The sequence below is a fragment of the Hyperoodon ampullatus genome (assembly GCF_949752795.1).
Source record: "Hyperoodon ampullatus genome assembly, chromosome: 9".
Taxonomy (NCBI): Eukaryota; Metazoa; Chordata; class Mammalia; order Artiodactyla; family Ziphiidae; genus Hyperoodon; species Hyperoodon ampullatus.
Window position 1 is genome coordinate 68,261,853 of NC_136922.1, and position 22,862 is coordinate 68,284,714.

Consider the following 22,862-nt stretch of genomic DNA (forward strand, 5'->3'; position numbering starts at 1 on the left):
CATGATCCAAAACCCATGGGGTGCAGGAAAAGCAGTTCTAAGAGGGAAGTTTATAGCTATACAAGCCTACATCAAGAAACAAGAAAAATCTCAAATAAACAATCTAAATTTATGCCTAAAGGAACTAGAGAAAGAAAAACAAACAAAACCCAAAGTTAGCAGAAGGAAAGAAATCATAAAGATCAGAGCAGAAATAAATGAATTGGAAACAAAGAAAACAATAGCAAAGATCAATAAAACTAAAAGTTGGTTCTTTGAGAAGATAAACAAAATTGATAAACCATTAGCCAGACTCATCAAGAAAGAAAGGGAGAAGACTCAAATCAATAAAATTAGAAGTGAAAAAGGAGAAGTTACAACAAACACCACAGAAATACAAAGCATCCTAAGGCAGTACTACAAGCAACTGTATGCCAATAAAATGGAAAACCTGGAAGAAATGGAAAAATTCTTAGAAAGGTATAACCTTCCAAGACTGAACCAGGAAGAAACAGAAAATATGAACAGACCAATCACAAGTAATGGAATTGAAACTGTGATTAAAAATCTTCCAACAAACAAAAGCCCAGGACCAGATGGCTTCACAGGTGAATTCTACAAAACACTTAGAAAAGAGATAACACCCATCCTTCCCAAACTCCTCCAAAAAATCACAGAGGAAGGAACACTCCCAAACTCATTCTATGAGGCCACCATCACCCTGATACCAAAACCAGACAAAGATACCACAAAAAAAGAAAATTAACGAACAATATCACTGATGAATATAGATGTAAAAATCCTCAACAAAATACTAGCAAACAATCCAACAACACATTAAAAGGATCATACACAATGATCAAGTGAGATTTATCCCAGGAATGCAAGGATTCTTCAATATACGCAAGTGAATCAATGTGATACACCATATTAACAAAGAATAAAAACCATATGATCATCTCAATAGATGCAGAAAAAGTTTTTGACAAAATTCAACACCAATCTATGATAAAAACTCTCCAGAAAGTGGGGATACAGGGAACCTACCTCAACATAATAAAGGCCATATACGACAAACCCACAGCAAACATCATTCTCAATGCTGAAAAACTGAAAGCATTTCCTCTAAGATTAGGAAAGGGACAAGGATATCCACTCTCACCACTATTATTCAACATAGTTTTGGAAGTCCTAGCTACGGCAATCAGAGAAGAAAAAGAAATACAAATTGGAAAAGAACAGTAAAATTGTCACTGTTTGCAGATGACATGATACTATACATAGAGAATCCTAAAGATGCCACCAGAAAACTACTAGAGCTTATCAATGAATTTGGTAAACTTGCAGGATACAAAATTAAGTCACAGAAATCTCCTGCATTCCTATACACAAATGATGAAAAATCTGAAAGAGAAATTAAGGAAACACTCTCATTTACCACTGCAACAAAAAAGAATAAAATACCTAGGAATAAACCTACCTAGGGAGACAAAAGACCTGTATGCAGAAAACTATAAGACACTGATGAAAGAAATTGAAGATGATACCAACAGATGGAGATATATACCATGTACTTGGATTGGAAGAATCAATATTGTGAAAATGACTATACTACCCAAAGCAATCTACAGATTCAATGCAATCCCTATCAAATTACCAATGGCATTTTTTACGGAACTAGAACAAAAAATCTTAAAATTTGTATGGAGACACAAAAGACCCTGAATAGCCAAAGAAGTCTTGAGGGAAAAAAACGGAGCTGGAGGAATCAGGCTCCCTGACTTCAGACTATATTACAAAGCTACAGTAATCAAGACAATATGGTACTGGCACAAAAAACAGAAACACAGATCAATGGAACAAGATAGAAAGCCCAGAGATAAACCCACACACCAATGGTCAACTAATCTATGACAAAGGAGGCAAGGATATACAATGGAGAAAAGACAGTCTCTTCAATAAGTGGTGCTGGGAAAACTGGATAGCTACATGTAAAAATGAAATTAGAACACTCCCTAACACCATACACAAAAATAAACTCAAAATGGATTCGAGACCTAAATGTAAGACTGGACACTATAAAACTCTTAGAGGAAAACATAGGAACAACAGTCTTTGACATAAATCACAGCAAGATCTTTTGTGATCCACCTCCTAGAGTAATGGAAATAAAAACAAAAATAAACAATTGGGACCTAATGAAACTTCAAAGCTTTTGCACAGCAAAGGAAACCATAAACAAGACCAAAAGACAACTCTCAGAATGGGAGAAAATATTTGCAAACGAATCAACGGACAAAGGATTAATCTCCAAAATATACAAATAGCTCATGCAGCTCCACATAAAAAAAACAAACAACCCAATCCAAAAACGGGCAGAAGATCTAAATAGACATTTCTCCAAAGAAGACACACAGACGGCCAAGAAGCACATGAAAAGATGCTCTACATCACTAATTATTAGAGAAATGAAAATCAAAACTACAATGAGGTATCATCTCACACCAGTTAGAATGGGCATCATCAGAAAATCTACAAACAACAAATGCTGGAGTGGGTGTGAAGAAAAGGGAACCCTCTTGCACTGTTGGTGGGAATGTAAATTGATTCAGCAACTATGGAGAACAGTTTGGAGGTTCCTTAAAAAACTAAAAATAGAATCACCACATGATCTGCTACTGGGCATATACCCAGAGAAAACCATAATTCAAGAAGACACATGCACCCCAATGTTCATTGCAGCACCGTTTACAATAGCCAGGTCATGGAAGCAACCTAAATGCCCATCGACAGATGAATGGATAAAGAAGATGTGGTACATATATACAATGGAATATTACTCAGCCATAAAAAGGAATGATATTGGGTCATTTGTTGAGATGTGGATGGATCTAGAGACTGTCATACAGAGTGAAGTAGGTCAGAAAGAGAAAAACAAATATCGTATATTAACGCATATATATGGAACCTAGAAAAATGGTACAGATGAACCAGTTTGCAAGGCAGAAATAGAGACACAGATGTAGAGAACAAACGTATGGACACCAAGGGGGGAAAGTGGTGGGGCCGTGGGGGTGGTGGTGTGAAGAATTGGGAGATTGGGATTGACATGTATACACTGATGTGTATAAAATTGATGACTAATAAGAATCTGCTGTATAAAAAAATAAATAAAATAAAATTCAAAAAAAAAGAAAGAAAAGAAAATGATCTACTGGTAGCATAAAAACTGGAATTTTTAAAAGGAAATCCATAGATCTTTTTCCTAAACAGAGTAATATACACTCATTTCTTAATATACACTCATTTTTATAATATTTGAAATTTAGTCACAATACCTGTACATTTGTCTATCCCTGTAGATTTAATAACATTTATTCCCAGGACAGACATGAAGAAATACATACACTGGAAACCTGAGCCAAAGAATGTTAGGTCCATGGGGGTGCTCCTGCTTAGCTGTCAGCACCTTGGGAACCCTGCATGTAGGTCAGGGCACTACCTTGGAAGCTGGGTCTCTGCCAAGCCTCACACCCTGTGGGAAATATGTGTACTTACGCAGCTCGCCCACTTTCAAGATCTCACACAGCATCTTGGTCAGCTCTATACTACTGCGGCCAAAGGGACATTCATGCTTATCTTCTCGGCTACTGTTCTCAAGCACAATCTGCAAGCAGGAAAGGGAACAGGTCAGAAAGGAAAGTCAGTTTGTAGAAAACATAAAAAATGTTGGCTCTACTATAACAGAGAAACAGATCCACTCCAGACCACCAAACTGGGCTCTTGGGGGCAGAACAAAACTGTACTTTAAATATATTCTCTGTAAAAGGACTGAAAACTCTCATGTTTTCCAAATCTCCTAAAACCATTTTCAACTCTGTAAGAGGATATTTTGCTCGTTGGTTTCCACTTACACAGAGGTGCCCATGGAGAATTTTTAAAAATAGCACAGTAAAGACTTTTTACTTAAGTGACAAAACCACTCTCTTTTTCTCCCAGTCGTATCTTCCCTTTCCTGGGAATAGCAACTCTCTTTCTATGACTTCAGCTCCTACATTTTTTTCCTTTTCTTAAATATTTTTTTTCTATTTATGATAGGATATTGAATATAGTTCTCTGTGCTGTACAGTAGGACCTTGTTGTTTATCCATTCTATATATAGAAGCTTACATCTGCTAACCCCAACCTCCCACTCCATCCCTCCCCCAACCCCCTCCCCCTTGGCAAACACCTGTCTGTTCTCTATGTCTGTGATTCTGTTTCTGTTTCATAGATAGGTTCATTTGCGTCATATTTTAGATTCCACATGTATAAGTGATATCATATGGTATTTGCCTTTGTCTTTCTGGCTTACTTCACTTAGTTTGATAATCTCTAGTTGCATCCATTTTGCTGCAAATGGCATTATTTTGTCCTTTTTTAATCGTTCAGCTCCTACATTTAATCACATATTTCCCACAGGAGCTTCCATGTTCTTACAAGATCTCACCCTTGGCACTAGTTGACTGGACCACACCTAAGGGACACGTGACACAAACTGGACCAACCAGAGTCCTTCCCTGAGACTTATCACACAAAAAGGGAAAAACTGGCCCAACTATGCTGACAGTACCCACGAGGTATGAGTGTAGGAACTACCTGAAAGTGAATCTGCAAGAAAAAAAAAACAAAAAAAGAAAAAAAGGAAAGCAAGCCAAAATGCAAGGGAAAACAGAGAGGAGAGGCACTGGTAGCCCTGACAGCGTTTGAGCGGCTGGTTCCATGTGTTCCTGGAGCAAAGCTATTTCCCTAACCTTATGGTTTATTTGCTAAACCCTTCCACTGAAAGGGAAGGGTCATCCAATAAATTCTCCTCTTTCCTTAAGCTAGCTTGAGATATTCCTACCATAACTAAGGGAGTCATTCTGCACGTGTATTAAACAAAAGTAAAACAAAACAGGAAAACTCTATTTTAAAGTTACTAAACTTCAAAAATAGGGCTTCCCTGGTGGTGCAGTGGTTGAGAGTCCGCCTGCCGATGCAGGGGACGCGGGTTCGTGCCCCGGTCCGGGAGGATCCCACGTGCCATGGAGCGGCTGGGCCTGTGAGCCATGGCCGCTGAGCCTGCGTGTCTGGAGCCTGTGCTCCACAACGGGAGAGGTCACAACAGTGAGAGGCCCACGTACCGCAAAAAAAAAATAAATAAATAAAGGGGAATTAGCCAATTGTTCTAAAATGCACAAAATTAAAAAAAAAAAAAAAGGTTGCCAATCTTCAAATTCATACGTTGACAAAAGGAATAATCAGCATATCCATCTCTGACACCACCTCCAACTTCCTCAATGGAGTTGTCTGGAATGTCCTCAGAAGCTACACCGCCCTGAGTAGGTGTATCCCAGTAGCATTTACAACAATGTTGTGCATCGACTTATGTTGTTTTTCCCCCAGACTATGACCTCTTCGGTGGCAGAAATGGTGTTTTATTCATTCAATCAAGAGTAGTAATTGAGTACCTATTGTCTACCAGGAAGATGTCTAGGCCTATAAAGTGGAGAACAAGACCAGGGCTCTGACTTATCAGAGCATCCATTCTAATTGAGGGAAACAGATAAAACAAAAGAGGTAATTACAGTTTATAACAAGTGCCATGAAAAAAAAAGTAGTTGAGGTGGCAAAGAATAACAGGGAAGACTTGGGGAGGAGAGTGTAGACAACTAGGTGACTATTGGAAATCAAAGGGTGAGAGAGAGCTTGCCATGTCAAGGTCTGGGAGAAAGAATATTTCAGGCAGAGATCAAGGACAGAGCCCCTGAGTTGAGTAAGATGTGTTTTGGACACAACCTCTGTACACTGCCTGGTCTACCATGTGGAGGGATTTGGAATTGTACAGGGCAGTGTTCAGGTTCCAGGAGCCTGAGCAGAGCAGAGTGAGCCAGAGTGCATAGAGGTGGGCTGAAACCACTGCCACGGGCTGCATGGGGGGTCATTTTTAGATCCTGAGATGCTAAACAGGAGGTTTAGACAGGTGAGTGACGTGACCTGATTTGTTTTGAAAAGATCCGCAGGTGTGAAGAATGGATAGTAGGGACTAAGAAAGAAAGTGCAGTCCTTCTGGAGGGGCTGCAGCATCCCTGGCAGAGATGAGGGTGGCGCAGACTGGGCCTGTGCAGTGCACTCAGCACTCAGTAAGTGATCAAAAAAGGCAAGGAGTATAGACAAGGAACAAAGAGGGGAAAGCATTTAGGAAAGAGAGATAAAAGGAAGAGTATTTGGAAGGAGGGAAGAAAAATGAAGGAGAACATAAAAAGGGGAAGAAGGAAAAGTAAATGAAAGTGCTGTTTGATTGACACAGACTGAGTTCCAAATAGTGAAGAAATGTGAGGGACCGCAGAATAGGGTGAATGGTTTAAAACCAAAGGAGTGATTCCTTTTCCAAGAACACCAGAATCACAACTAACTGCTGAACAATCATCAACAGGAAGACACTGGAAATCACCAAAAATATACCACACATCCAAAGACAAAGAAGAAACCGCAATGAGACTGTAGGAGCGGCGCAATCACAATAAAATCAAATCCCATAACTGCTGGGTGGGTTACTCACAAACTGGAGAACAATTACACCACAGAAGTCCACCCACTGGAGTGAAGGTTCTGAGTGCCACGTCAGGCTTCCCAACCTGGGGGTCGGGCAACAGGAGGAGATATTCCCAGAGAATCAGACTTTGAAGGCTAGTGGGATTTGACTGCAGGACTTTGACAGGACTGGGGGCAACAGAGACTCCACTCGTGGAGGGCACACACAAAGTAGTGTGCGCATCAGGACCATGGGGAAGGAGCAGTTACCCCAGGGGAGACTGAACCAGACCTACCTGCTAGTGTTGGAGGGTCTCCTGTAGAGGTGGGGGTGGCTGTGGCTCAACATGGGGACAAGAACACTGACAGCAGGAGTTCTGGGAAGTACCCCTTGGCATGAGCCTTCCCAGAGTCCTCTATTAGCCCCACCAAAGAGCTGAGGAGGCTACAGTGCTGGGTTGCCTCAGGCCAAACAACCAACAGGGCGGGAACCCAGCCCCAACTATCAGCAGACAAGCCGATTAAAGCTTTACTAAGCTCTGCCCACCACAGCAACAGCCAGCTCTACCCACCACCAGTCCCTCCCATCAGGAAGCTTGCACAAGCCTCTTAGAGCCTCATCCTCCACCAGAGGGCGGACAGCAGAAGCAAGAAGAAATACAATTCTGCAGCCTGTGGAATGAAAACCACATTCACAGAGAGACAGACAAAATCAAAAGGCAGAGGAATATGTACCAGATGAAGGAACAAGATAAAACCCCAGAAAAACAACTAAATGAAGTGGAGATAGGCAACCTTCCAGAAAAAGAATTCAGAATAATGATAGTGAAGACAATCCAGGACCTTGGAAAAAAAATGGAGGCAACGATCAAGAACATGTAAGAAATGTTTAACAAAGACCTAGAAGAATTAAAGAAGAAACACCTACAAGAATTAAAGGACAAAAAAAAGAGGTGAACAATACAATACCTGAAAAGAAAAATACACTAGAAGGAATTGATAGCAGAATAACTGAAGCAGAAGAATGGATAAGTGACCTGGAAGACAGAATGGGAAATTCACTGCCATGGAAGAGAATAAAGAAAAAAGAATGAAAAGAAATGAAGAGAGCCTAAAAGACCTCTGGGACAACATTAAACACACCAACATTAGCATTATAGGGGTCCCAGAAGGAAAAGACAGAGAGAAAGGACCTGAGAAAATATTTGAAGAGATTATAGTTAAAACTTCCTTTACATGGGAAAGGAAATAGCCACCCAAGTCCAGGAAGTGCAGAGAGTCTCAGGCAGGATAAACACAGGAGAAACATGTCAAGACACATAGTAATCAAATTGACAAAAATTAAAGACAAAGAAAAATTATTCAAAGCAACAAGGGAAATACAACAAATAACATACAAGGGAACAAATAACATACAAGGGAACTCCCATAATGGATCTCTCAGCAGAAACTCTGAAAGCCAGAAGGGTGTGGCATGATATATTTAAAGTGATGAAATGGAAGGACCTACAACCAAGATTACTCTACCTGGCAAGGATCTCATTCAGCTTCAGTGGAGAAATCAAAAGCTTTACAGACAAGCAAAAGCTAAGAGAATCCAGCACCACCAAACCAGCTCTACAACAAATGCTAATGGAACTTCTCTAAGGGGGAAACACAAGAGAAGAAAAGGACCTACAAAAACAAACCCACAACAATTAAGAAAATGGTCACAGGAACATACCTATTGATAATTACCTTAAGTGTGAATGGATTAAATGCTCCAACCAAAAGACACAGGCTTGCTGAATGGATACAAAAACAACACCCATTTATATGCGGTCTAGAAGAGACTCACTTCATACCTAGGGATACATAGAGACTAAAAGTGAGGGGATGGAAAAAGATATTCCATGCAAATGGAAACAAAAGGAAAGCAGGAGTAGCAATACTCATACCAAATAAAATAGACTTTAAAATAAAGGATGTTACAAGAGACAAGGAGGGACACTACATAATGATAAAGGGATAAATCCAAGAAGAAGATATAACGATTATAAATATATATGCACCCAACATAGGAGCACCTCAATACATAAGGCAAATGCTAACAGCAAAAAAGAGGAAATTGACAGTAACACAATAATAGTGGGGGACTTTAACACCTCACTTTCACCAATGGAGAGACCATCCAGACAGAAAATTAATAAGGAAACACAAGCTTTAAATGATACATTAAACAAGATGGACTTAATTGATATTTATAGGACATTCCATCCGAAAACAGCAGACTACACTTTCTTCTCAAGTGCACATGGAACATTCTCCAGGATAGATCACATCTTGGGTCACATATCAAGCCTCAGTAAATTTAAGAAAATTGAAATCATATCAAGCATCTTTTCTGACCACAACACTATGAGATTAGAAATAAACTACAAGGGAAAAAATGTAAAAAACATAAACACATGGAGGGTAAACAATACATTACTAAATAACCAAGAGATCACTGAAGAAATCAAAGAGGAAATCAAAAAATACCTAGAGACAAATGACAATGAAAACACAATGATCCAAAACCAATGGGATGCAGCAAAAGCAGTTCTAAGAGGGAAGTTTAGAGCAATAGAATCCTACCTCAAGAAACAAGAAAAATTTCAAATAAACAATCTAACTTTACACCTAAAGGAACTAGAGAAAGAAGAACAAACAAAACCCAAAGTTAGGAGAAGGAAAGAAATCATAAAGATCAGAGCAGAAATAAATGAAATAGAAACAAAGAAAACAATGGCAAAGATCAATAAAACTAAAAGCTGGTTCTTTGAGAAGATAAACAAAATTCATAAACCTATAGCCAGACTCATCAAGAAAAAGAGGGAGAGGACTCAAATCAATAAAGTTAGAAGTGAAAAAGGAGAAGTTACAACAGACACCATAGAAATACAAAGCATTGTAAGAGACTACTACAAGAAACTCTATGCCAATAAAATGGACAACCTGGAAGAAATGGACAAATTCTTAGAAAGGTATAACCTTCCAAGACTTAAGCAGGAAGAAATAGAAAATACGAACAGACCAATCACAAGTAATGAAATTGAAACTGTGATTAAAAATCTTCCAACAAACAAAAGTCCAGGACCAGATGGCTTCACAGGTGAATTCTATCAGACATTTAGAGAACAGCTAACACCCATCCTTCTCAAACTCTTCCAAAAAATTGCAGAGGAAGGAACACTCCCAAACTCATTCTACGAAGCCACCATCACCCTGATACTAAACTCAGACAAAGATACTACAAAAAAAGAAAATTACTGAACAATATCACTGATGAATATAGATGTAAAAATCCTCAACAAAATACTAGCAAACAGAATCCAACAGCACATTAAAAGGATCATACTCCATGATCACATGGGATTTATCCCAGGGATGCAAGGATTCTTCAATATATGCAAATGAATCAATGTGATACACCACGTTGACAAATTGAAGAATAAAAACCATATGATCATCTCAATAGATGCAGAAAAAGCTTTTGACAAAATTCAAAACCCATTTATGAAAAAAACTCTCCAGAAAGTGGGCATAGAGGGAACCTACCTCAACATACTAAAGGCCATATATGACAAACCCACAAGAAACATCATTCTCAATGGTGAAAAACTGAAAGCATTTCCTCTAAGATCAGGAACAACAAGGATGTCCACTCTCACCACTATTATTCAACATAGTTTTGGAAGTACTAGCCATGGCAATCAGAGAGAAAAAGAAATAAAAGGAATATAAATTGGAAAAGAAGAAGTAAAACTGTCACTGTTTGCAGATGACATGATGCTATAGGCAGAGAATCCTAAAGATGCTACCAGAAAACTACTAGAGCTAATAAATGAATTTGGTAAGGTTGCAGGATACAAAATTAATGCACAGAAATCTCTGGCATTCCTATACACTAACAACAAAAGATCAGAAAGAGAAATTAAGGAAACAATCCCATTCACCACTGCAACAATAAGAATAAAATACTTAGTAAGAAGCCTACCTAAGAAGGTGAAAACCTGTACTCAGAAAACTATAAGACACTGATGAAAGAAATCAAAGATGACACAAACAGATGGAGAGATGTACCATGTTCTTGGATTGGAAGAATCAACATTGTGAAAATGACTATACTACCCAAAGCAATCTACAGATTCAGTGCAATCCCTATCAAATTACCAATGGCATTTTTTACGGAACTAGAGCAAAAAATCTTAAAATTTGTATGGAGACACAAAAGACCCCGAATTGCCTAAGCAGTCTTGAGGGAAAAAAACAGAGCTGGAGGAATCAGACTCCCTGACTTCAGACTATACTACAAAGCTACAGTAATCAAGACAATATGGTACTGGCACAAAAACAGAAACATTGATCAATGGAACAAGACAGAAAGCCCAGAGATAAACCCATGCACCTATGGTCAACTAATGTATGACAAAGGAGGCAAGGATATACAATGGAGAAAAGACAGTCTCTTCAATAAGTGGTGCTGGGAAAACTGGACAGCTACATGTAAAAAATGTAATTAGAACACTCCCTGACACTATACACAAAAATAAACTCCAAATGGATTAAAGACCTAAATGTAAGACTGCATACTATAAAACTCTTAGAGGAAAACATAGGCAGAACACTCTATGACATAAATCACAGCAGGATCCTTTTTGACTCACCTCCTAGAGAAATGGAAATAAAAACAAAAATAAACAATTGGGACCTAATGAAACTTAAAAGCTTTTGCACAGCAAAGGAAACCATAAATGAGATGAAAAGACAACGCTCAGAATGGGAGAAAATATTTGCAAATGAAGCAACAGACAAAGGATTAATCTCCAAAATATATAAACAGCTCAATATTAAAAAAACAAAGAACCCAATCAAAAAATGGACAGAAGACCTAAACAGACATTTCTCCATAGAAGGCATACAGATGGAAAAGAGACACATAAAAACCTGCTCAACATCACTAATTACTAGAGAAATGCAAATCTAAACTACAGTGAGGTATCACCTCACACCAGTTAGAATGGGCGTCATCAGAAAATCTACAAACAAAATACGCTGGAGAAGGTTTGGTGAAAAGGGAACCCTTTGCACTGTTGGTGGTAATGTAAATTGATACAACCACTATGGAGAACAGTATGGAGTTTCCTTAAAAAACTAAAAATAACTACCATATGAGCCAGCAATCCCACTACTGGGCATGTACCCAGAGAAAACCATAATTCAAAAAGACACATGCACCCCAATGTTTATTGCAGCACTATTTACAATAGCCAGGTCATGGAAGCAACCTAAATGCCCAACAGACGAATGGATAAAGAAGGTGTGGTACATAGATATAATGGAATATTACTCAGCCATAAAAAGGAACAAAATTGGGTCATTTGTAGAGACGTGGATGGACCTAGAGACTGTCATACAGAGTGAAGTAAGTCAGATAGAGAAAAACAAATATCGTATATTAACGCATATATGTGGAATCTAGAAAAAGGTACAGATGAACCGGTTTGCAAGGCAGAAATAGAGATACTGCTGTAGAGAACAAACGTATGGACAGCAAGGGGGGAAAGTGGGGGTGGGGTGGTGGTGTTGGGATGAATCAGGAGATTGGGATTGACATACATACACTAATATGTATCAAATAGATATCTAAGGGCTTCTCTGGTGGAGCAGTGGTTGAGAGTCTGGTGCCGATGCAGGGGACACGGGTTCGTGCCCCAGACCGGGAAGATCCCACATGCCGCGGAGCGGCTGGGCCCGTGAGCCATGGCCGCTGAGCCTGCGTGTCCGGAGCCTGTGTTCCACAACGGGAGAGGCCACAACAGTGAGAGGCCCACTTACCGCAAAAAAAAAAAAGATATCTAATAAGAACCTGCTGTATTAAATAAATAAATAAATAAATAAATAAATAAAATTTAGGTAGTAAGAAAAAAGAAATTACTGAGCCTATAAAAACTAATCTCCCCATACCCTGGGGCCTCTTGCCTTCTGAGATGTCCCACACTTTGTCTGTGGAGTGTGTTTCTCTCTAAATAAATCCAGTCCTTACCTACCAATAAATAAATCAATAAAATAAAATAAAACCAAAGGAGTAGGTTTTCGATACAAATGTGTTCCCATTGTTATCCGCACAAACACTGTAACAATAACACACACATACCCACACATATAATTATTGTATGCACTGACAGTACCACACTAACAAATCAACCATTTCCACTTGGGGATGTTCCTTCCAGCATTGCACGTACACCTAACCCTAATCACAACCTAAACAGTTCCACTTGCTGAATCAGGGCAGTTTTCAAAGTTCATCATTGTTGCTTTATCACCCTTATGATTGTCCAAGAAGTCGATGAACCATCCCATTTTGTGGGACCTGTCAACTGTCAACTGTTTGCAGCACATGCTCACATAAATAATTATGCATTGCATATCGCATGAACTGCGCCTTTGCTGTCCTTGGGATTTATGATAAAATTCTTCCTTACAGTCTCTTTAGCCAAAACGTGTTCTGAGTTGGTTGTTTTTCCTCTGAGAAAGCTGGTCATAAAATCCAACTAAATCCCTTCTCCTGCCAAGCAGAAAGGATCAGCGTTGGAGTCCTTGAAAGCCTCTGCCCCTCTTCATGGTCTCTTTTGGAAATTTGCCTGAACGTAAACAGTCTCATTCGACTGAGCCTGAATCACCCTCTTCCTTTTAGGAGAATCCTTTCTGGTTCTAATCAGGAATTCCAGTTCAGGAAAGCAGGAGGGAAGAACAACTAAGTTCTCATCAATCAGTGAATCTTTATTTCTCTGCAAATGTTTGTATCTGAGATTGCCCCATCGAGGAGCAAATCTGAATCTCTTGATGATGGGAAATGAGTGGAGAAAACAGAGCAAGAAGACAGAACATAAAGAAAAGACAGGAGGGCTTCTCTGGTGGCGCAGTGGTTGAGAGTCCGCCTGCCAATGCAGGGGACATGGGTTCGTGCCCCGGTCCGGGAAGATCCCACATGCTGCGGAGCAGCTGGGCCTGTGAGCCATGGCCGCTGAGCCTGCGCATCCGGTGCCTGTGCTCCGCAACGGGAGAGGCGACAACAGTGAGAGGCCCGTGTACCGCAAAAAAAAAAAAAAAAAGAAAAGACAGGAGACAGGTAGTCTTCAGCCAGCCCCCAGCTCCCAGCAAGGACATTCCCTGGCATTTCACATTAACAATTAACATTTCATGAGAGCATCAATATTTAATGAGGATGTGATCTGAATACACTGTAGGTGGAATTACTGCAGCCAATAAATGTTCCGAAAACATTTCCAAGACACTGTTTATTAGCAGGTAGTAAAATAAGGAGTAATTTAAGTAACCAATACATAAATCAGCTTGGAAAAGCCCTTCTCCTTACTCTTTAATGTACCATCCATCTCTAGGGACTTCCCTGGTGGCACAGTGGTTAAGAATCCGCCTGCCAATGCAGGGGCCACAGGTTCGAGCCCTGGTCCAGGAAGATCCACATGCTGCAGAGCAACTAAGCCCTTGTGCCTCAACTACTGAGCCTGCGCTCTAGAGCCCTCAAGCCACAACTACTGAGCTCGTGTGCCGCAACTACTGAAGCCCACGTGCCTAGAGCCCATGCTCTGCAACAAGAGAAGCCACTGTAATGGGAATCCCTCGCACCACAATGAACAGTAGCCCCCACTCACTGCAACTAGAGAAAGCCTGCGCACACCAACAAAGACCCATCGCAGCCATAAATTAATTAATTAATTAATTGATTAATTAATTAATTTAAAAAGAGTCCTATGAATAGAGATCTGTTTTTTAAAAAAATGTGCCATCCATCTTATTATATTTACCCACCTAAAGAAAAATAGACTCTCCTTCTTGATTGGTTTCTTTAGACAAAGCCAACACAAATCTTTCAAGTTGCCTGTGTGGGCTTTAAGGTCAACAGTGTCACAGAAATATTCAGAAAAGACTATGGTTATGAATGTTACTAATAAGATATTACTACAGTGAGAGATCATTCTTAGACTAGACAGTAGTTTTTTTTTTTTACTTAATACATACACTAATATATCTATTTTCAATTTCAACATTCTGGTATTAATCATGTTTACGTGAGATATTTTGAGCTCTATCTGGAAATATCAAAGCATGTTTTTCATCTTTATTTTTTTCCCTCACTCTTTGGTTTTAAAAGCAAACATGCTGGAACAGAAATCTCGATGGATGGAGTACATATTAAAAACTGCTATTATCACTCATTTTAGAATACTTCATATACCGAAAGTAGTTGAAACTGTCTGCATATTTTATAGAACACTTGATATTTATACAATATTAAGTATAAAAACATTTTATTAAATACTTCAACTTTACAGAGTATATTTACGTATTTTCTGTCCACTGATTCCCCAACAAGTCCATCAAATGGATAAGGCAGGTATTATTATTGTTCTCTTAAGAAAGTTAAAACAAGAGGAAGAGGTGACCTGCTTAGAGCATACCCTAAGTCACTCCTGGAATTCAATTTTTAAGGTCTTCAATTTCCAAATCTCCTCCTTCCCCATTATATTTTACAAACTGCCTTCACATACACATTGCCATGAAACTCAATGGATTTCATGTGTCAAGAGGCTAAGGGAACTTTGATCAATTTCCTCTATCTCACTGAAGTAGGTTTATAAATCCCAGACCCTTCTAGACAAAGGTATAAGGTTCTCTCTTATCTCATTTATCCCCTAAGGGTCAGTAACTATTGCTCAGGGTTAATGACTTTGTGTGGAGGGTTCCCACAGGCTTTACTTCCATGCATTTTGAGTTCTTCTTCTCCATTGGTGACAAACTTATCTGGCTTGGGAGTTACCATTAAGTGCCAAGTACATGGCCCACCACACTCTAGTACTTGCCTCTTAGCTTCAGCATCATGTTGCTGACTTATATTCAGCTGGTTGTCCCTGTCACACTTTCCTCCACTTTCTCTTAAGCTCTCCTCATCTGGGGTGAGTCCAGTCCATTCTGCTTTCCCTGTAGCCAGCCCTGGACCGAGCCTCAAGGGTTTCTTCCATCTCCTCTCACTTGTGGAGGTTTCTTGTTCAGGCTGCTTTGACTCTGACGGTCACATGAAGCTTAATGGTCTCCTCACAGGCCAGCAAGGACAGTATGTGAACCTGGACCGTGTTCTCTCCAAAGAGAAGGGATTGTCCGTCTCGCCCCAATTCTGACCCAAAGCTGCTGCGGGAAGCATGTATAACAGAGAGCCTGGGCCAAACTAGTGTAAGCTTGCATGAGGCATTCTGTCTTTTTGTGAATTGTACACAAATTCCAGAAAGTCCACTTCATAGGACTGTTGTGCATCCTAAATCACAAAACAAAGGCAAAATGCCTAAAGCAGACTTGACAGAGTTGGTGTTTATTATCGCTTTATTGCCCTCCCTCTTCCTATTCCCTTGAGGCCCTTGGCCAACATTTACCAGCAACCAAACGAAAATCATGACTGATGTGAGACTGGCTCTTTGATGACGGGCCTCTGGGGATGGATGAAAGCAATGCAGAGGCTCTCCCTCATTCTAGCATGAGAAGCATAAAAACGGTGTCACCACCTACTTACACCAGAAATGCAAGATAGGAAGTCCCATGTGCTCATATTCAAGCAGCAGTCTTCCACAGGAAGATGGGGTTGTACAAGTGCAGAGTATGAGCAAGGACCCCAAAGAATAAGTCACAGCCTGATAGTTTTGGCAATAAAGTCCCAATACTAAACAGTTACAGCCACCACAGGACACCCGTCCTCGGAGTCTTGTCAACCCCACAAGCTCTATTAAAACTTGTCTGTTGACCCACCAGAGGAGATGCCAGTCATCTCCCATGTTAAACCAATAAATAAGAAATAAAAACCTTTATTTTATCCATGAGCTCCCTCCCTACCCCCAACACAGGGGTACTTTTACATTAGTAACAGAATCAGGGAACACCCCAGAGTGAAGTGTTAGCCCTTAGATCTCATCATCAAGACACAGACATCTTCCGAAGTCAACGTGTAAGGCCACAGTGGGGTCCTCTCACAGAGACTTGCGGGCCAAGAGGGAGCCACCTTCTATTTCCCTTTGGTACTAATGTTAATGGTGATTGGTCTCAGAAAGCCAGAGAGAAGCTTTAGAAAGAGCACTGAGCTGCCTCTAGGGGGTTGCACAAGAGCTTAATCGTGATCATGAATTTTGAGCAAGTCCCTAAAATCAAATAAACATGCCAAAGCCTTAATATGATTTTAAGTGGGCAGAGAACAAAGAACATTAAAATTATAGAAACTATGCCAAGCAGGAAAATAAACCAGAAAAAATCATAATTCCAGGCTGTTAGTCCACCTGATCCACCACTCCTTCTTCACAGATAAGGATAGTGAGCCCCAAAGTAAAGAGCTTTAACGGCACAGACGAGGGCAGAGAAAGAGAAACAGCAGCTAATACTTATCAAGAGCATTTATTTCCCAGGTGTCGTTCTAAGTGTTTTCACTCATTATCTCATTTAAGGTACATGTACTACCACATGACAGAAATACTGCACTATCCCACTTTACAGATGGAGAAACTGAAGCAAAAAGATGTTGTATAATTTGCCCAAGGTTCACATAGCACAGAAATAAACAGACCCAGCTCAGGAACTTAGGTGGCCTAACCCTAGAGCACACATTCCTGGTTACTGATTCCTACTGAAACACATGATACCTATGCTTACTGAAAAAGGAGAGGATGAAATAATAATAATAAAGCTTTGATCAGGAAAGTCCTTAACATGGTAGCAGATGACTGGATAATGTGGCTCTGGACAGAGATGATTTTCCTAGATCTACATCTAACAGACTTGGTGACTTGACACACATTCCTTAACGTGAATTTCCACCTATAAAAATGGGAACAGGAATACCAACCTACAAAGGGCTGTAAAGATTAAATGAAAATAAAAAATGGAGGTAAAGATCTCTTAGTGCCTGAGACATCTCAAATACTCAATGGGGGAGATGACTGATCTACTATTGCTATAATAATTACATGAGCTCTTGATTTACAGAAATATTCTTATAACTCTAGGGCAAGGATGTTGATAAAAACCACACACAACAAAAACCCAAACACAACTGCTATCAAAATTATTAATCTTGCTCTTTGGCAAAGTAAGGACTCAGGTGGAATAAATGCTATTTCTGACCTAGGTGGGTTTCCTGAACTTCTTTCAGCATCTGTTTAGAACAGTGGCTCTCAAACTTGAGTGGGCATCAGAATCATCTGGGGGCTTATAAAACCCAGACTGCTGGCTTGCTCCCTGGAGTTTGTTTCAGCAGGTCTGGGATGGAACGTAAGAAAATATAAAAGCAAGCAAACCAAACTCTAAATTCTTCTGAGGCACTGGGGGGATTGAGATAGGGAGTGTTAGTAAGGCATTTTAGAGGTCTTTTAAAAATTATTTTTAGCAGCATAGTCTTTAAAAAAGAAAAAAGCTTCTTCCCTGATCCTTAATTGGCCCTTTAGAGAGAAACCACTGTCCATGGTATGTCCAGGGCTGAAGAGCTGGGCCTCCAGGCCTTTGGAAGGGCCAATGACACCAAGCAATCCAGACGGAAAAGCCAGTTAAGAGTGAGTATAACAGATCACCAGGGAAAAGACCACCCAGAGAAGAGTTTGCAAAAACCTGAAGAGATGTTTCCAAGGGCAAAAGAACAATGCATCCCAGGAAAAGGAGAAAAAGTATGTACAAAGGGTCAGATTGGTGAAAAAATAAGATGGAAAGCACACACAAGGAACCGAGATAAATAACAATATGGACAAATGAGAAGAATGGTATAAAACCCAGCTAATGAGGTGAAATTCTTCCAGAATAAAATTAGGCAATTGCACATGCAGAGGCATAATAAAGGCCATAAATATAAAATGGCAAGGAATTGACTGGGTAACGGTGTAGTAATTAAAGCCTGGAGGTTCATAATAGACCTCAAATTGAACATTAATCAACCAAAAAGAAATGCTGCCTGCACTTTGATATAGTGCAACAAAAGCAGGATGTGTGAAATACAGCAAGCAATCACATCCACATGCTGCTGAAAAGTCCTCCCTTTGAGTATGAAGTAGCACCAAGAGGGGAAAGGATTAAATAACAGCAGGGATGACTTGTATTTGTGCCTGTGCCTGCACAGTAACCCTGATGTCACTGGAGGAAGCCTAGGCAACAGCTCTGTTGACTGTTCCAAAGGCCAGAGGATAGCAGGAAAGATTCCCTAGCTGATGCCTGCATCAAAGAAACAGGGCTGGGGGGCTTCCCTGGTGCCGCAGTGGTTGAGAGTCCGCCTGCCGATGCAGGGGACGCGGGTTCGTGCCCCGGTCCGGGAGGATCCCACATGCCACGGAGCGGCTGGACCCGTGAGCCATGGCCGCTGAGCCTGCGTGTCCGGAGCCTGTGCTCCGCAACGGGAGAGGCCACAACAGTGAGAGGCCCGCATACAGAAAAAAAAAAAAAAAAAAGAAACAGGGCTGGAAGACCTCCTCTCCTAGGCCAGTACATGTCTTCCTGGGCCCAAGGATGGTACAGGTGTGTGTGAAGGCACTTGTAGGCATCCCTAGAGGCTTGGAGAGGTAATATCTGGTTTATTTAAAGCAACTGTTCTCTAACAGAAGCATGCATTAGAATCATCTGGAAGCTTATTAAAGCACAGATTGCTGGGCCCCACCCCCAGAGTTATGATTCAGCTGTTCTGGGGCAAACCCAAGAATCTGCATTTCTAACAAGTTCCCAGGTAATGTGGATGCGGCTAATTTGGGACCACACTTTATGAACCACTGCTTTAAAGTTATATCACATCTCTACTTCCAGTTTCCATCATTAGCAAACCTCCTGTTTTTCAGGACGTGGAAAGCAATGAAAGTAGACAGAAGAAGAAATAAATCTGAGTTTTTTGGGTTTGTTTGTTTGTTTTTTCTGTGACTAATAAAAATATCATTAGTAAGAGTTAAAATCCACAGAAAGAGAATGCAGATTGGTAGTGGCCAGGGGTTGTGGGAATGGAGAATGGGAAACAACTGCTTAATAGGTACATGGTTTCCTTTCAGGGTGATGATAATTTATGTCTGGAACTAGGTAGAGGTGACGTTTGCACAACATACCATGAATGTACCAAATGTCGCTGAATAGTTCACTTTGAAATGGTTAATTTTATGTTGTGTGAATTTTGCCTCAATTAAAAATAGAGTGAATACATATGGACTGATTACCATGTGCAAACTCTCAAGTGTTTAACTCCTTTAGTCCTCATAAGTCATCAAAGCAGGACATGTTACAGATGAGGAAACCATACCTTGGACATTGAATAACATGCCTGCTGTCTAGCAGTTTAAATGTGATGTGCCAGCATCCTGAGTCAACAAGCAAGGTTTCTATGTGATTTCTACACTGTGGTTTGAACTGTTTCTTGGGTGAAGTGAAATGTGTCTATTTCAGACTGGGGTTTAGGACTGACCAGATTTGGCCCTAGAGGTGATGGTCTGGAAATGGCCCAGGATGACAGTCCTACAGGACATCCAAGGACAGCCACACACCCAGGGAGTGACGCATGAAGCCCTTACAAATTCCTTCGGTATACACTGATGGATAAGGCCTCCACTGCATACTGCTTAAATGCAAATCACATGCCTTTCCTTGCATTTATTTGTGAAAGCTCACATTTTAATTATATTGCAGATATACAAAGGACAACCGTAAGTTGGCTCAAGCTATAAAGCACTCACTGATCACCTGAAGATCTTGTTAAAATGCAGATTCTGATCCAGTAGCCTGGGGTAAGCCTGAGGTCCTGCATTTCTAACCAGATCCCAGAAGATGCTGATGTTGCTGGTCCAAGCACCACATTTTGAAAAGCAAAATACTATACTCCTCCAAATCTACCAAGGAAATTCTAGCCCCACTCTCCTCCACACCCTTTGATTGATTCATTTATCCAACAAAGCATTTCTTTAAGCCTTGATTATTGCTAAGTAACTTGCTGGATGCTAAAAATACAAATATAAGTAAAATACCATCTTTAGGGGCTTGAAATCTATTTGGAAGACATATGGGGATGGGATTTGTAGGGCGGACAGACTTTCATTTGCTATGTACCTCTTCTGTGTCCTTCTAAATTGTCTGCATTTTTTACAAGGAAGTACGACTTTCTGGGATGAAGGTTCATGTGAAATGCAGTGGGCAGGCAGGCTAAGCTTCATCAACAGGGTAAAACTTGAAGGAGAAGAAACTGATTCCAGACTCTCTTCCGAGGCATCTTTTTAACATTCCAAACCAGAGGTGAGCTATGGACTGTAATAAAGATTAATTGCAACTGGGAAATGGATACTGAATGAAGGCAGAGAAGCCCCTCTGTATCTTGGGCAATATTAGCAATAAATCACATGATCACAAGTCAGAATTTTGACTCACTCAAAGTTGCATTACTGAATACAAATGCCTCCTGTCTCCTTCAATGGAATACAAAGACACCAAGATGTTTGGCATTGTCTGACAGTCACCGTTGGATGAAAAATTAGCCTTGACGTTTCTCAAGCCTGATTTCTTACTGAGAAATTGTCACCACTTGTCTTAACAGTTATTGCAGTCTTAAAGCTATGTTACACTCCACATATATTTGTCTGAAACATATTTGGATGTAACTCACTTTACTAAGCAAACACATTCTCAGAGAGCTAGTGGTAAAATGGATTCCTGTAAGTCAGATCACACCTGACTTTTTTTTTCATTTTCTCACTTGGCTCACAGATTTATAAATTCACTCTGGTTTGGGAGAATGGACATGAGGGGATGAAAAGGTGAGGAAGAGAGAAATATTTTCCATCACCCACTTCTGAACAATAATAATCTGCCTTTGCAGAAACATTTTCAAACAAAAAATGTCAATTTTCCAATTATACACATATTAAATTAGCTACAATGGAAAAATTATTTATTGGAACCTAATTAAGAAATTAAGCCATACATTGTTTTACTTCAAGTTAAAGGCATGTGAAAAGGAAATCTTTCTTCTATTAAATCTCGCTTTTTAAAAGGAATTTATCTCATTATATCTAATTCTATATAAGCATCCCAAATTTTGGCTAATTCTGCCAAACGAGAGCTCTCTGCTGTGAGACAGCCCTCCTACAGTGGTAGGTCCATATGTGATTCCTTCTATGGGAATTGCTTCCTCTGACACCCATCCACCCCTACCTCACCTCCCGTGCCTGTCTAAATTGTCCTTCTCCTTTGGCCCCAAGCCAGTGTCACCTTCTTCATAAAACCTAATGCAATTCCTTTGTCTAAAAACCCACAGTCCTTTATCTATATCTTTCTCACAGCAATTCTCACTTTCTGCTCCAAATTGTGGTGAAATATATGTCTTACTTCCTCTGGTGGGGTTGAGCCCTTGAGGTCAGGAACCGTATCTCAGTCACCTGTGAATTCCCCACACTGCAGCATACACTAGGCGCTTATTAATGAACAATGAACACTAGCTTGCCTGGTTTTTTTTTTGGCTGCATTGGGTCTTCGCTGCTGCGCGTGGGGTTTCTCTAGTTGCGGCGAGCGGGGGCTACTCGTCGTTGCGGTGTGCGGGCTTCTCATTGCTGTGGCTTCTCTTGTTGTGGAGCACAAGCTCTAGGCACATGGGTTCAGTAGTTGTGGCTCTAGAGTGCAGGCTCAGTAGTTGTGGCACACGGGCTTAGCTGCTCTGTGGCATGTGGGATCTTTCCGGACCAGGGCTCGAACCCATGCCCCCTGCATTGGCAGGCGGATTCTTAACCACTGTGCCACCAGGGAAGTCCCTTGCCTGGTTTTAATATGAGAATTTCCATAATCTATTATTTATATACATTCACGTGCATCCTGAGTTCCAATTATCTCCTTATCCCCTGTCATCCACATTCCCCATTGTATTTCCCTGTGGATTTTATCAGAAGCAATGACTTCTGTGATGCTCCCGGCAACCTCTGACCTCACCCTGTCCTTCACTGAGGGGGTGCTCAGGACCCAGAAGTTACCTGGAGTCCAGCCGTGTGGCTAGGAATCCAAGCTGTGGAGGAAAACTCATTTAGAAACTCTCTGAGTCTACTGCTTGTGCAGGGACAACATGGCCAGAAGAAGGACAAACTCAGAAGGGAATTCTCTCTGGGCCAAAGCCCACATATCAAAGGCCTGCTTAAGGAAACTGCATACTCACCTTCTTTGTGCATTGGGAAAACAAACATTTACAGAGAGTTAGAATGTGGGAAAAATGTCCTTAGTTGTATGTTTATGGAAAACACTTGGCAATTATTTGC

The 22,862-nt window shown here is 40.5% G+C and overlaps 1 protein-coding gene across 2 annotated transcripts in view; it reads right to left on the bottom strand.

The window, feature by feature from the left end:
• The window catches only part of ELMO1 (engulfment and cell motility 1), a gene marked incomplete at both ends in the record, with an annotated part of 466,567 nt that overhangs the window by 254,510 nt on the left and 189,195 nt on the right, over window positions 1–22,862 (bottom strand). For both annotated transcript variants that reach the window (XM_079711467.1, XM_079711468.1), the window contains one exon: window positions 3,538–3,646. In XM_079711467.1, coding sequence (XP_079567593.1) covers window positions 3,538–3,646 — 109 coding nt within the window. The remainder of the gene's footprint in view (window positions 1–3,537; window positions 3,647–22,862) is intronic.